Source organism: Aulonocara stuartgranti, assembly GCF_965226115.1.
Source record: "Aulonocara stuartgranti genome assembly, chromosome: 14".
Lineage (NCBI taxonomy): Eukaryota > Metazoa > Chordata > Actinopteri > Cichliformes > Cichlidae > Aulonocara > Aulonocara stuartgranti.
In genome coordinates this window covers 18,696,203-18,710,579 of record NC_138950.1, presented here as the reverse complement: position 1 = coordinate 18,710,579, position 14,377 = coordinate 18,696,203, and the positions used below count along the sequence as shown (strand labels likewise).

Sequence of the window (14,377 nt, the reverse complement as noted above, 5' to 3'; positions counted from 1 at the left end):
TTATGTCTCCATCAAATTTACTGAACAAAAGTGAAGCTTCTGGTATTTCCCAGAAGGCGCACTGCAATTCCAGCCATTTTATGCCCTCTGCTTTCGCTCTTCAACGTTCACCACTAGATATGGACTGACGTCTTTATGTGTGGCGTTTACGTTACCAGTAAAAAGCAAAACAATTCTTTGCTTTCATGGTGCAAGCCAAAAGTTGTTGTCAAATGAGAAGCCTCAATTAAGTTTTGATTTTCATGTGCATAAACTTGATTTTTTTTTTTTATTGCTTAATTTGCTTAGATTTTTTTTTCAAGTAATCTCTTAAAGAAAACTGAGAAGGAAAAAAATAAATATTTAGCCCCCCATAAATTTGGCATAATAAAACACAATATGAACTTTTTAAAGTTTTATTGTCGATACTGTTATTGTTGGTCTCATTGCATTTACCGTTTATAATCTTATTTCAGAGATTTGTTTTTCTGTTTGTACAACTCCTTCAGACTGCATTATAATAAATGCACAGTTTGTCAGACACATAGTAAATTTAGCCTTTATTGTATTTATTTCTTAAATAGATTTGAGATTTTCCTATATATTTAACATTATCATGAAAATGTGAAACGCATGCACTATGTTCAACCAGGCTGGTCTTCAGCTTTTTCTGTGGCTTCAGAACTCTTCTCTCTCAGAAGTTCTTCAAGATGAGAGAATAAAGATGTTTCTCTGTGCTTCCTCTGAAGTTTCTCAATTTCCTGTTTGTATAAATCAAAATCAGACACAAAAAAAACTGTCAAAGTCACTCACTCATTCACTCACTCTCTCAGACAAATAGATTAGATACTTACATCTTCAGAGAGCAATCCTCTGCTTGGTTTGTGAAGTCTCTGAAGCAGTGAGGCAGCATGAGAACCACACCAAGTCTCATTCATGTTCCTTGTTGAAGCATCTTGGTTCTGATACCAAACACACAAACTGGCATCCTGTTCAGATGAAGAGGCACCCAGTCTAGCCTGAAAGAGCTCACCCAGACATTCCTGGAGTACCTATGACATGGCATGAAGTAAATTAAATTAGTTTAATTAATTACAACAAACACTGCCATAGAGCAAAAGTCATCCAACCTAGAATCAAACAATAGGTAACCTGAAATGTAAAGTTTGGCTTTAAAGCGAAATCAAAGCTCATTAAAGGCCTATTTTATATCAAAAAGAAAAAAAATAATTTAATTCATGCACACTTAGTGTGTTTGCACCTTGAAAAAAAGTCTCTGGAAGGCAGAACTGGAGTCAGAGCTCATGTCTTTAATTTTGATATGGGACAGACAATGGAGTAGCAGGAGAGAGAAGCCTCCAACTGAGAGCAACCTCTGGCGACGGACAAAGAGAGTTTCTGCGGCTTCCTGTCAACATACATCAGAGATTTACACTCTAAACTAGATTTAATTGGAACATTTAATATATATATATATATATATCTATATATATATATATAGATATATATATAGATATATATATTATAAGTTTACCTGATAAAAGAAGGAATTTCTGAAGACATTGTTGAAATAGGTGTTGTTTGGGAGACTAGATGCTATCTCGATTGAAATGACTGGAGTCTGTTAAAAAAGAACAATTTTATTTTCCTATAACATTCCAGCTTAAGTTCAAGCCATGCTAATATTAAAAAAGAAATTCAGACAAATGTATGCATGGATTCAAATATATCCAGTATATAATTAATAACTGAACATGTAATAGATAAATAGCTATATTTAGGCGAAAGGAAAAGATATGAAAAAAAAACAAAAAACAAAACAGCAAGGTTGAGATTTCTGGACAACAGTCACTGATTTGGAAAATCACAATGTCTAGCCCACGTAGGATACAGCTTCTGTCTGCTGCCTTGAGCTTTTTCTCCTGTATTATAGATAGGATAAAAATTATGAGGATAAGATGGTGCATTTTCCCAGCACACCTTCAAACCATGCTCTTTTTAATACCCAGTTGGTGAATTGAGTTGAGTTATATTCAAAAACACACATTTTATAAGGTCCCAGTGACCCTGACCTTAAACCAATATTTTTTTAATCCTTTCATCCACAAGAAAACATTTGTGGGATTTTTAAGGAAATCCCGGTGTGATTTTCCTGACATATCAAATGGTATAGACATGATTTCACATAACAAAGGGCCAAAGACTACAGCTTTTAGTTGTTTCACAGTACGCAACAGAGTGAGAGTGAAGCTTTGACACTAACCAGTTTTAGCTTATGCAGAGTGTGCATCAGGAACAGTCCATGCTGATAGACAAGAAACTCTCTGGGCTTCAGGACTGACAGCTCCAAAGGAATCAGCTCACCTTCACATTGCCACTGAGCATCGAGGACATCGACAAAACCTTTGCCTCTGTCTAGGCAACACACAAAAAACAGTACATTGCATTTTAGTGGATATAGTCAGAAAACAAGAACAACCAAGGTTGTGTTTACCCCCAGATTCATTCTGCAAGTGACACATGGTAAGGGAAAGGAAAAGAAATTCATTACCCCAAACCCCAAATTGAAAGCTATCTCAAAATATTGTTTTGTATGTGTGACTTCTTGATGTCAATTAGAAAACTTTTTTTTTTTATTGGTTAGGTTTAATTTAGTTCTATCTGTGAATTTCGATAAGCACATTCAGTGGTTAGCAGATCATCTGCACGTTTGTTTGTTTGTCAGGTCTTGGAATCTTCCGCTTAACCTCAACAAAACCACACGTGCAAAATTTCCCGTATATGTCATATTGTGAATGCAGACTGCATGCACATCAAAGAACACATCTCAAATACCTTTATGTATGAAGATAATTTAATCAAACTGTTCAAATGTAACTCTGATTCAGGAGGTCTTTCTTCTGGGGTTTTTATTTTTATTTTTTATTTTTTTACATTGAATGAACATTGTCAAAATAACAAAATAATCTTGCCTGATGTACATGGATTTTATGCAACTTGCCAGTAAAACATGCTAATGAAATTTTGAGCCATCGAGATCTTTCAATCAGACTTTAATTCAAACAAATTTTTATTTATTGAAGTCATCACATTATACTTGAATAGAAAACAGAATAATTTTGAAATGAGTTTAATATGTATGGTGCTTAAAACACATCATTTGTAGTCAATCTTTGATGAAGGAACAACTCAAAGTAAGTTCAATTGAATAGATGAAATTATAACCCCTAAAATATAAGACTGTATATTTGTACATGTTATATTTTTTTTGTCTAAATACTGTTCATAACTGTTCATAACTGACAGTTAAAGTCAGTCATGATCACTAATGTGACGCTTGGCAAGTTAAACACACTGTAGAATCTTCAGCATCACTTATTAAAAGTTTTAAGTGAGTTTATCTATATATTTGAACCTTGATCCATACTTTCTTGATTAGAGAAAATCCTAAATGAATTCAGACTTGTGAACCCAATTCCGGGTTTTTTACTTTGTTTGTTTGTTTTGTTTTGTTTTTCCTCTGCTGAAACACAGGACAAGAGGAGGTAACAGCAAGGTTGAGACTTCTGAGATGTATGATGCTCACAAGGCAATCAAAGAGGGGAAGAAAAGCCCATTGCCAGACAATGGATGGTACAGCTTTGGCCCACCACAATTTAATGTAGACTGTGATGGTTTTGTCTTTTTGTTAGTAGTATAAAAATAATAAGTGAAGCTTTGACAGCAACCAGGTTTAGTCTATGTAATGTTTGTAAAAGTCCATGTTGGAAGTCCTGAAAATCTGTGGGTGTCAGAACTGACAGGTCCAATAGGAATTTTTCCTTCTCTTTGGATACAACACAAGAATTTTAGTAACTATAGTTTGAAGACAAGAAGGAACAAGCTGGTACTTTCCCTATACTCATTCTGCAAGAAACCAGACTGGGAGGGAAAAGACACGAAGACTGAGAGAGAAAATAAACATTTTCTTCCAAGGACTGAACTGATGCCTAAAACATAATTGAATGTGTTTAAACTGTCTTATCTCATTTAGAATACCTTTTTTTTTTTGGTTTGGTTCAAGCTCAACACTGTACATACATTGTGCTGCAGACTGTATTTTTAGCACAAGACATCAATAGGTGTTACTTGTCAGTTATTGGAATCTTCTGCTAAACCCCAAAAACCACATCTGCAGTTTCGTGTATCATTTTGTGTCGTGCGAAAATGTGTGTTGTTTCAGCAATGGAAAAAAAATCAGCCAGAATGTATATGACATCAGTGTTTGTTCAATGAATAAACATTCGTGCTTGGTTTACAGATGGATTTTACTATTCTAATAACATAAGAATTACTTTATCAACTACTGGTACAAGTGTGAAAATGTGGGACAATGCTGTGGAAAGTCCCAAGCAAGCAAAAAAAAAAGGAAATGGATGGAAGGGAAGTTCCTAAACGGAAAAATCAGTAAATGCTTCCTTATCTTATAGTATTGCTATGATGTATTCAGTTAACGGTGTGTGGAGCGTATCAGTATTTTCTCAACAGCAATGCAAAATACAGTTTGCATGTGTGTAGTTGAGGCCGATGCATGATCGCTCTTACTGCTCAGTGTACAGTTATTAAAATTAACATTGTCTTAGCAGAAAAAGTATACTTCTATCTTTAAAAGTATACTTTTAAAGATAGATTTTTATACTTTTAAAGATAGATTTAGCGCTTAATTTCTGAGTATACTCAGAAATTAAGAGCTATTAAGACTTAAAGGGAAGCTATCATTAACCAAAGCATTTTCCTTGGGAATTCTTTAGGTTGGTCAGTAGCAGTGCTAATGAAAAGGGAGTGCGGAAGGATATGAAAATACACTTGGCAGTTGGAAGAACATCCATCTTTTGTATTTTTTTTTTTAAATAAAATAACTAGCATTTGTTCTAATAAGTTATCAGCCAGAAAAATGTACCACCGTAAAAGCGAGCTCTCAACTAGCTTCCTGTATTGTGGTTAGAGTGTAATGGTCAGTGGTTTTGTGGACTCATTTCGAGTTTTCTCACGATTACTATGAAGAGTTTTCAGTTGGTCCGTCATTTTTATTTTTTAAGTTTTGTAACAATAATAATAATAGTATCTAATCCCACTAACTGCATGTCTTTGGGCTGGGGAGGAAGCCAGAGTACCCAGAGAGAATGGGGAGAACATGCAAACTCCAGCTAAACCCCAGTTAGGTGGATTGTATTGGTGGATCTAAATTGTGATATTGTGATATGCGTGAATGTGAGTGTGAATGTCTGTCTGCGTCGTTGTGTTGACTGGCAACCTGTTCAGATACCCTGCCTGTAACCCTATGGTAGTTGGGATAGGCTCCAGCACTCCAAACACACTATTAGGGATAAGTGGAGGAGAATGAATGGATGGATAATAAGAATAAGAATAAGAATAATAACTTACATTTGTATAGCACCTTTCAAGAAGGATGCTTTTCAAAAGAATATAAATAAACAAAAGTATAGAAATAAAGAAAAAAAAAGGACTAGTTTAATAGTTTTGTTTGTTGGTTGATGATTTTTTTGCTCTCTGAGCTCCATTACTTTCTTACTGTTCCTCGCTTTATATTCTGGTAAAGTCTCTGTATTAGGTGTTTTCCTGTTTAGTTGGTTCCTATTTTAAGGAGTTGATAGTCGTTTGTGTCGTGTGCCTACAATTTACTTTCACTTTTGTTTATGGACTTTTCTACAACCATATTATTAAAAGCATGTTTTTTAGTTCAATTAAGGCTGTTTTTTTATCTGCATTTGGATTCAAATTCTTTGGAACTGGGTTGGATTAAGGATATGCAGCAAGGATATTAAGGATATGCTCAAACATCTGCAGCAAATATGTGCTGTTGTCATGTGAATATGAATGGACTAAAATCTCTGAGAAATGTTTCCAGCATCTTTCTGAATCTATCTCATAAAGAGTTATGGAAGCAAAAGGGGATCCAACAAGGCATAGAGTTTTAAAAGACTTAAATAAAAAAATTTCCATCTGTGATGGAGCATGATTTAATTGTGAATCTGTGATTGTGCAACAGCTGAGCGCATGGTCTGAGGTGCTCTTGACTAAACCTGTCTCTGTTGTTACACTTTCTGCCAATCAAATAAAGGTACATAACTGCATCTAAGAGTAGGGGGGTGTGGGGTAGGGTGGGGGTGTGGGTCTGTCTTCTTTGGACTATTACTGCCAGAAGAAGAGGCCAAAAGCTGTGCCAGCAGAGCAAAACACTCCATCTGTTCCCCAGTGACATCCTAATGATACCCAGTCCAAATTTATTCTCTCGGTTAGTTTAACTGCTAAACTGGCCGTATTTCTGGGCTACTCTAACAAGCTTACCAGCTCACAGCAGTAGACACCTATTTATATTTATCAAGAGAATTAAAGTCGACAGATGTCAACACAGTCACTATGCAAGAAACACCTCCTGGATGCACTGTCACGCATTTTCACTCATGTATCCTGGGGTCATCAGGTGTTTCGGGTCTCGCAACTTGATACACCCTCACCCAGGCGACCAGGTCGGCGGTGATCAGGCCCCGACTTGCACCATTAGCAACCCACAGATCAGCCCTCTGAAACCACAGCCACCTTGTGGCTTTCTCTGCTGCTTTGCTCACAGCCTGGATGGTCCTCTTCTTGGCTGCCCCAGACACATCCAGCCAGCACAGGACTTTGCAGAGTGATCGCCCTGCAAAACCCCTACAACCCACTTCTATGGGCTCATAGAAAGTCTTCCAGCTCCTTCCCCTGTACTCCTACACTAGTTCCTGGTATTTTGCGTGTTTCCTCTCGTTGGCCTCCTCGATCCCCTCTTCCCAGTTCCAGCATGATCAGATGTTTTGAGGCCTCAGAAATAATGATCATGTCTGGTCGGAGGGATATTTTTTCAATGTGCTGTGGGAACTTCAGCTGTTTACCCAGGTCAGCCTGAAGCTGCAAATTAGAGACGGTGTTGAGGAGGCTGGTTGTTAAATGTAGGCGCACCTGGGGTTTCTCTCCAGCCTTAATGTAAGAGATTGCCTTCCTCGGAGCATGATGGTGCTTGCTGGTCCTGATTGATGCTGACAGATGTGAACAGAGTCAAAGTTTGAATTGTGAAAGATTTTACATTTTTCTTTAAAGTGGGGAAGCACACGTGGAAGGCCGGTAATTCTCTCTACATGAGGAGCCTACTCTGCCCCCCACGCTACTCTCTCGAAACACAAACAAGAGGTCATGGAGAAGGATAATTCAAAAAAATGTTACATCGGTTATTTTGAAACCGAGTCTGTCATCATGTGGCTGTCTCCATCAAGCTGCCATCAGGATTCAAAATACTTTCTATGCCTTAAAGTCAAAGCCCACTCTTCCAGTCCTCTGTGTCTTCCTTATAACACCCTTCCACTTGCTGTGGTTATGTGCTGTCTGCTGCCATTGTGTGGGTGGAAGTGTAGCAGCTCAATGCAGCATAAGAATTGCAGCCCTTCTCTCTTGAATTTGCTCCAGAATGGAAAAATCAGTTTTTGTGAAAGACGAAAGTGTCAATAATTTTATTCTTTTTTCTCAAAGAGAGAATTGCACCTCAGTTTCATGGTTCCGTGTTTTCTTGATGTAACAACACTAAAGATTCTGATTCTGATACAACAAAAGTCAGAGTGAAAAATGATGCAGTAAGTGAGTCCATTTTGTCGAAATTTCATTGAAGCTACTCATAAGTTTGGATGGCCCCCATGTGTTTGTATGCATGGCTGACAACATGAGGGCATGCTCCTTATAAGGTGTCCTGGGTTATTTCCTACCAGATCTGGCCTACGGCATTACAAAGCCTCTGGGCAGTCTAAGGTGCAACATGATAGCATCACACGAACTGAAACATAATCTCCCAGAGGTCTTGTATTGGATTTAGACTAGGGTGCAAGTGGGGGTACAAGCAGCATAACGTTCTCCACGGCCTCTCATGTCTGTCTTCATGCTCCGGGTCTTTCTTGGTGCCCTGCCAATTCAGCTATTGTATTGCAAATGCCAGTCAAGGTCCACGGTGCAGGACTGTGAACACTGGGACAACAGGACCCTCAGGGCATCCTCATGAAGTCTGTTTCTAATCATTTGGTCAGAGAAATTCATTCGTGGCCTGCAGAAGTTCATATTGTAGGGTCTGGCAATGCTCATGTGTAATACTTTATCTTTTATGAGTAACGAAAACAACAGTACACAGTATACAGAGTTCATGGTCGACTTAGCGACTGCAAGAAACCCAAGTCTTCTGAGCACAATATGAGCACGAATCATACTCCCACCACCTGTGTTTGGTTTTCATCAAACACAGTGCTGTGCATCATAGCCAAACATTTCTACTGAAACGTTGTGGTTTCTTCAGATACAACATTTAAAACCTAAACCATGGCAGCTAGTTTTTAAACACATGACAGCAAAAACAGAGTGTAAGAATGAATTTTACTTTTTTCATATAACTGTCCACCGATATAACTAATTACTGTTTTAAATATTATTTATTCCTTGAATATACAACGAACATCAAAACAATATAAAAATGATCATTGTGTAGAACTACCTATTTCCAATTATATTATATTATATTATATTATATTATATTATAATCAAATGCATGTTTAAATCCAGAGGATTCTAACAGACTTATTATCTGATTTATATTCAAAATTAATAATCTAAATTGCAACACAGCCAGTAACAAAAACTTAAAAATGTAGGCGAGCAGAAAGTACAATATTATCAATCACAAAACACTGTTTAAGTAATGAACTTAGAAACTTAAACACATATTTATTATAACATAATGCTGGAAACATATAGTTGTCCTTACAGAACCCGATAGGTGATGTAATGTCGTCATCATCTCTCTTTTTGCATTTCCTGTCCTCCTTTCTTTAAAATCCACTTGTCTGATCTTGGTGGCAGTGCCATTTCCTGTTGTCAGTACAGAGGGGCCTGCAGCTACCTATTCTTGTATGCAGATGTTTTCACACCTGCCTCTTTGAGTTCGCACCCATTGCCTTTTCTCACGCTATATTTCTTCCAAGCCCACATACACAAACAGATCTTGACGTAGTATTTATGATCATTTGTTTTCAGAAATAAGTACTATAGTGTCTTTTACAAATGCGCATACCGACCACCCCTCCTCCTAACCAATAACACACACATCAGCAGCTTGTCACAGTGGTTAGGATAGAGATACTGCCTTTTCAGAAATAAGTATTGTAAGCTGGTACTAACGCACATAGCTGTGCTTATGTGGTAACCTCCATTTGTACCTCAATGGTTACTTTGGGTTGCACTTGACTTTATGTAGGTATGTGTGTGTCAAGCATCGCCATGCGCATGTCCCTTCTGGTATTAGCAAATACACTTCCTTCTTCTAGTATAGTCCTGTGATCCATTTTACCTAATGTATGTTATTATTCACTAAATGTACTTATTGTACTACAGTCTGTGATCTTCTTTTGTCTTTGCCTGTCCTCCTGTAATGCACTCCTGTACTTCGCAGTTCTAAGTCTCAGATCCTCTTTAGGATGTTATCATGCAATGCCATCTGTTGACTGGCACCATAGTAAAGAAGCTCAGCTAGGCGCTGCACTATGAACCGAGTTTGATATCCATGATATACTTCTGTTATCTGTCAGTTACATGAAGGTGATTATCAACTTGATAGAACAACCCAAGCTTTTCCACAGAAACACAGCTGTTGTTAGCTAACAGCTAGCTAACCTTGATGTAAATACAACAAGCTTTGTTTTATGATCTTAAATAAAAGGTTATAGAATAATAAAATTGTTTAGAGTTTCTTTATAGTTATAACAATATCAATTTTGATGTCACAATGTTTCTGCAAAAGAGGTCTGATGGCAGTTTCTTAATTAAATGGTGTTGTCCTAGAAGCCAAACACACTAACATATGGAGAAAATCTCTCCCACCTGGGCTCCATTAAACAGCAACTAAAACACATGTGGGCATTGATGAAATCCTATCAACTGTTTAATATCAACCTACCCGAGTCACATTATCTGTAACATTTTAGATAAAATATGTGACACACTAGCTAGATGCACAGCAATGATCCAAATGATCTGCACATCTTATTCTTCAAACATGATGGTTGATTCATCTAAAAATATCTAGCTACCACCTGAGCCACGCACACATGCATAAAAACTTCATTTATAGAGTTTACCTTTCTGATTAAAATCAGGTCAGTTAAAGATTAGCTTTCATCTCTTCAATGCTTGAATGTCTATAAATTACAGTTAATGATTATGCTATCTAAAAGTGTCCTAATGTGAGCTGCTGTATACAGTTGGTGACTGTAATCGAAACAAAAAACTCAAATCTTTCCAACTTACTCGCTAGCTCTCCTGCAAGAAGCCCTGCCTTGGAGGCCCAACCCTTTAGCTGCAGCTCCACACCCTTCAACAGCTGGAACAGAGGAGAGAGCTCCAGCAGCCTTGTCCACTCCTCCTCTAAGAAACAAAGAATGGATGACAGTTGGTATGTCTTATCCCTTGAACATTTAAACTGTCCTATTATGGCATCATATCATAAATACCTGGAACTTTGGGAACAGTGATGTGTGTCGACTGAGTGGATTCTTTCATATGCTGGCTCTCTGTATGAGTAAATTAAAACATAATTGTTATTATTTTGTGACTATTTTTAATTCACCTTCTGACTGAAAATTTTAAAAGGAAGTTGTTAGCATTCTCTGATCTGTGTAGTATGAGATCAGTATGTGTGCTCTGTCTCACCCTGGGAGTGAATGCCAGAAGATCCAGTTTGTCTCTGCGAGTTGTGTGTCACTGCCGAGCTGGCTTGTAGCCCGGTGTCCTGAGATTGAGCAATGTTCCCAGTCTCCCTGAAAGACTGGGTTGAGATTCCTTTGAGAACGCACAAAGAAACGTGTTAAACCATGTATTTACGCTGCAGAGGTTTAATATGCAAGTTGCTTGCACATTATCTCAGGGTGTGAAAGAAAGCAAAAATGAAATCCTGACTAAAAAAGCAAGAATATTATTAGCGAAGATGAAAAGGCCACAAAAATTACTGATAAACCCTCAGTTGACTTCACCTTTGTGTGAACACATTGCTGATGTTCGGGTAAGGGACGCCTGATAAGGATCTGGTAAACTAAACTTGCTTCATAGAAATACCCCAAGTTAATATTTGGACACAGCAATCAAATACAGTCACAGGAATTAAGACTATTTGTTCTCTTCTTTAAAACTCCTTAGGTTTTAATTAGTTGTTTTTCCTCATGCATTGTATGGTATTGCTATGAAAGCATCGGGGGGGTTGTGTATCGTTCCTAACCCTGGACATAATATGTTTAAATAGAATGACCCATGTTTGTCTCTCGCACCCTCTGTTCTGTTCTGTGTCTTATTGTGTGTGTCTCATGTTTCCTGTTTTGTTTTGATAGTTCCTTGTTCAGTGTATTCAGTTAGGGTTAGTCTTTTGTCTTTCTCTGCTGTCACACCCTCCCACATTGCTGTGTGTTCTCCATTGTTCCTTGTGTTTTCAAGCTTTCTCCCTAGCTCCTTGTCCTGGTTCTTGTTTTTGTTCCTAGTTCCTTGTTCTCAGTTTCCAGTTTTAGGTTTTGTTTTCATGTATTTAGTTTCGAGTCTTGCGTTTTGGTCCAACTCCTACCTGCTGCACAGCATCTCATGACATCCATACCATATACATAGGCTTAAAATAAAAAATTAAATAAAATAAATACAAAATCGAAGGGGAAACCATGACAAGTGACCTACACAATATGTTGTTTGCTCAATATACATTTTATTATCTTAGTGTTTTCTCTTTTGGGGCAAAGATTACTCCGAGACTTAGCCAGCAGGTACATTTGTTTCACTGCTTTAAATGCTTTAATGTGCTTTTTGGCATATTGAACATATTTGTATGCTTATATGCATTATTTCTACATATACACTCATATGGCACATACCTTTCACGACAGGCACGGAGGCTGTCCAGACTCTAGATGCACTCTCCAAACCATATGCCTGCTTTGTTGACAAACCTAAAACATTAAAAATCTAACTTTAGAAGTCTGTACATTTTTGAATTATGACACAGCTTTCATAATTTTCCCACTGTACGCCATCACAGAGGATTTTTAAACTAAAGGATCAGGATTAACAAAAGTATAGTTTTAGTTATTTAAGAATTAAAGCAATTTTTGTACATGGCTTGCCCCCACCCCACTCCAGGTCATGTGAGGCCTGCTATTCCCTAACTCTCGGTTCCAAACAGATGATGCAAGGGGACCAGCATTAGAGAAGAAACTAAAAAAAACAAAAGAAATTCTCACAGAGGCAGTAAAAACTTTAAGAGTGCCCAAATCAATAATCTGGTACATTATTTAGAAAAAAAGAACACACTGGTCAGCTCAGCAACACCAAAAGGCCAGAACCCCAACAAAAGACAACTAAAGTGAATGATGAGAGAATTATTTCCATGGTTATTAAAAAAACAGGTCAAACAGCGATATGTAGCAGGAGGTAGATGTATCAGTATCAAATTCTACCGTTAAGAGATGCAAATACAGAGCAGAAGACTTTCATCAAGTATTCAAGTATTAAAAACTGATATTTAAAACTTTTATATAAATATATTTAATATTTAGTTTTCCAATCAAAAGTAATAATAAAGTAATAAAATAATTATTCAATTCAAAATTGGCAAGGCAAAATTACAAAAACTATTACACTGTCGAAAAAAGAACCCCATCGGCCTAACTGTACTTTATATCATCTAGTTTGGTCTAGTCCCACGGTACGATTGTTTTATTTTTAACTTTTGCTGTGTTATTATTAAAGGTGTCAATTTTTATGTCTTGAAAATGTCCTTGAGTTTTTGAAATGCAGAAATATTATTTGTTATTATTGTTATTAACATAAAATGTTGATTTCATTGCTTGTTAAGTTCAACGTACTACAGAGAAATAAGGCTGTCTCAAAGGCCTCTGTTGTTTTGTAGAACATTTTTAAAATGTGGGAGTTAAAATAAACATGAGCTCTGGAGATTGTCATGATTGATTGTCTTGGGTTGTGGTCATGTGACCAGTCACAGGTGATTTAAGATCCCTGATTTAAGATGATGAAAAGCAGGTGTGCTCAAAATGTCACGCACTGCTAAGATACAGGAAATAAGTTGATAAGTTGAGTTCTGCAGTATGCTTTTTTGTGTCCTTATATTTTTTTGGGGCCCAGTACTTAACTCATATATTTGTGAGTGCATGGATGGTTTTTCTGTTTTATGCAAAGACTTTATATACAAACATCTTAAGCTGGCACATCCAATGGCATGGAGAAAAGCCAAAAATTGCCTTTATTTAACTGGAAACTGTGCTTTCTTCAGGGCAATCTGTAGTATATATTATGTACCAGAGATGTGCTGATTGCATGTGTTGGAGGAGAATCCAGCTGGCTGTTTTTCTTCAAGGAGCTGGTTCAGTCTCTCGAGCAGAGGCAAAGCCTTCTGCTGAAGCAAACCCATGATCTTCACATTCGGTTGGTATCCACTGTACTGCACCAGGCCATATTCCTTGAACCAAAACTTCCCACACAGTACAGCCTAGACAGTCGAGCAGAAAAAGATAACTGTTACGCAATCCAAGCATTTATACAACAAGAGTCCAATCTTAAACCAAGGCACCTCACTGTCTTACTTTTACCTTCTAGTTTACCTTGAAGACCTAGAAGGATTGTTAAAATGACCCCACTATACACTCCTACAAAGTTTTATCAAAGATTTATCAGAATTGATTTGAAAGTTTATGAGTTGCAAACTCTACCAGCAAAGCCATAACTTTGATGGTGATGAGATTAAGCTTGCTTTCACCTCACTTTGGCTGTTTACTAAAGGTTCAAACAAAACAGAGAGCAAAATAAAAGATAAAAATATCTGTTCTGTTTTCTGCTATTTTTATTTCTTTTAAGGGGTTTATTTATATTCAGTGTTCTTTATTCACCTGAGCAGTGTCTGCACGGAGCAGCGAAAGGTGTCTGACAAAGTGAAGTGGATTAAGAGTGGCCTCCAATTCAGTCTGTCTGGAACAACACTGCTCCACCAGCTCTCTCTGTCCCAGCTCTCTGTCCTGCAGGAAAAATAATGACAGCCTTGTTATTTACAGTGTTAGAGAGTGCTTTTCACAGCAAAGAGCTGGCGTTAAAGTTTAACTACAAGACGTTCCAAACCTCTCTGTACCATACATTTTTTACTGCTGGCATAAAAGAGGAAGTGCCCTAACGGTGTCACTCATTTACACAGCTGAAGTGATAGCAATAAACCATAAAGCAACTGTTCTTACTGTAGCATGAATGTTTGTTGACCAATCTCCTGCCTGTGCCATCCATTTTTCCTGTTCCT

General features: G+C 37.4%; 1 protein-coding gene and 1 long non-coding RNA gene across 2 annotated transcripts; both read right to left on the bottom strand.

Moving 5' to 3' along the window:
- Positions 1–226: 226 nt before the first annotated feature.
- LOC309687625 (uncharacterized protein) lies at positions 227–13,504 on the bottom strand (the record flags this gene model as incomplete). The annotated part of the gene is made up of 10 exons (XM_082502724.1): positions 227–740; positions 834–1,031; positions 1,241–1,387; positions 1,514–1,600; positions 2,243–2,394; positions 10,351–10,467; positions 10,554–10,613; positions 10,753–10,881; positions 11,952–12,026; positions 13,393–13,504. 10 exons carry the CDS (start codon positions 13,502–13,504, stop codon positions 624–626), a joined length of 1,194 nt encoding a protein of 397 aa, XP_082358850.1. The 3' UTR covers positions 227–623.
- Positions 13,505–13,528: 24 nt separating this feature from the next.
- LOC309687757 lies at positions 13,529–14,356 on the bottom strand. The gene is made up of 3 exons (XR_014270846.1): positions 14,319–14,356; positions 13,980–14,105; positions 13,529–13,582 (listed from the first exon to the last, which is right to left on the bottom strand). It is a non-coding gene; the product is annotated as an uncharacterized lncRNA (long non-coding RNA).
- Positions 14,357–14,377: the final 21 nt, after the last annotated feature.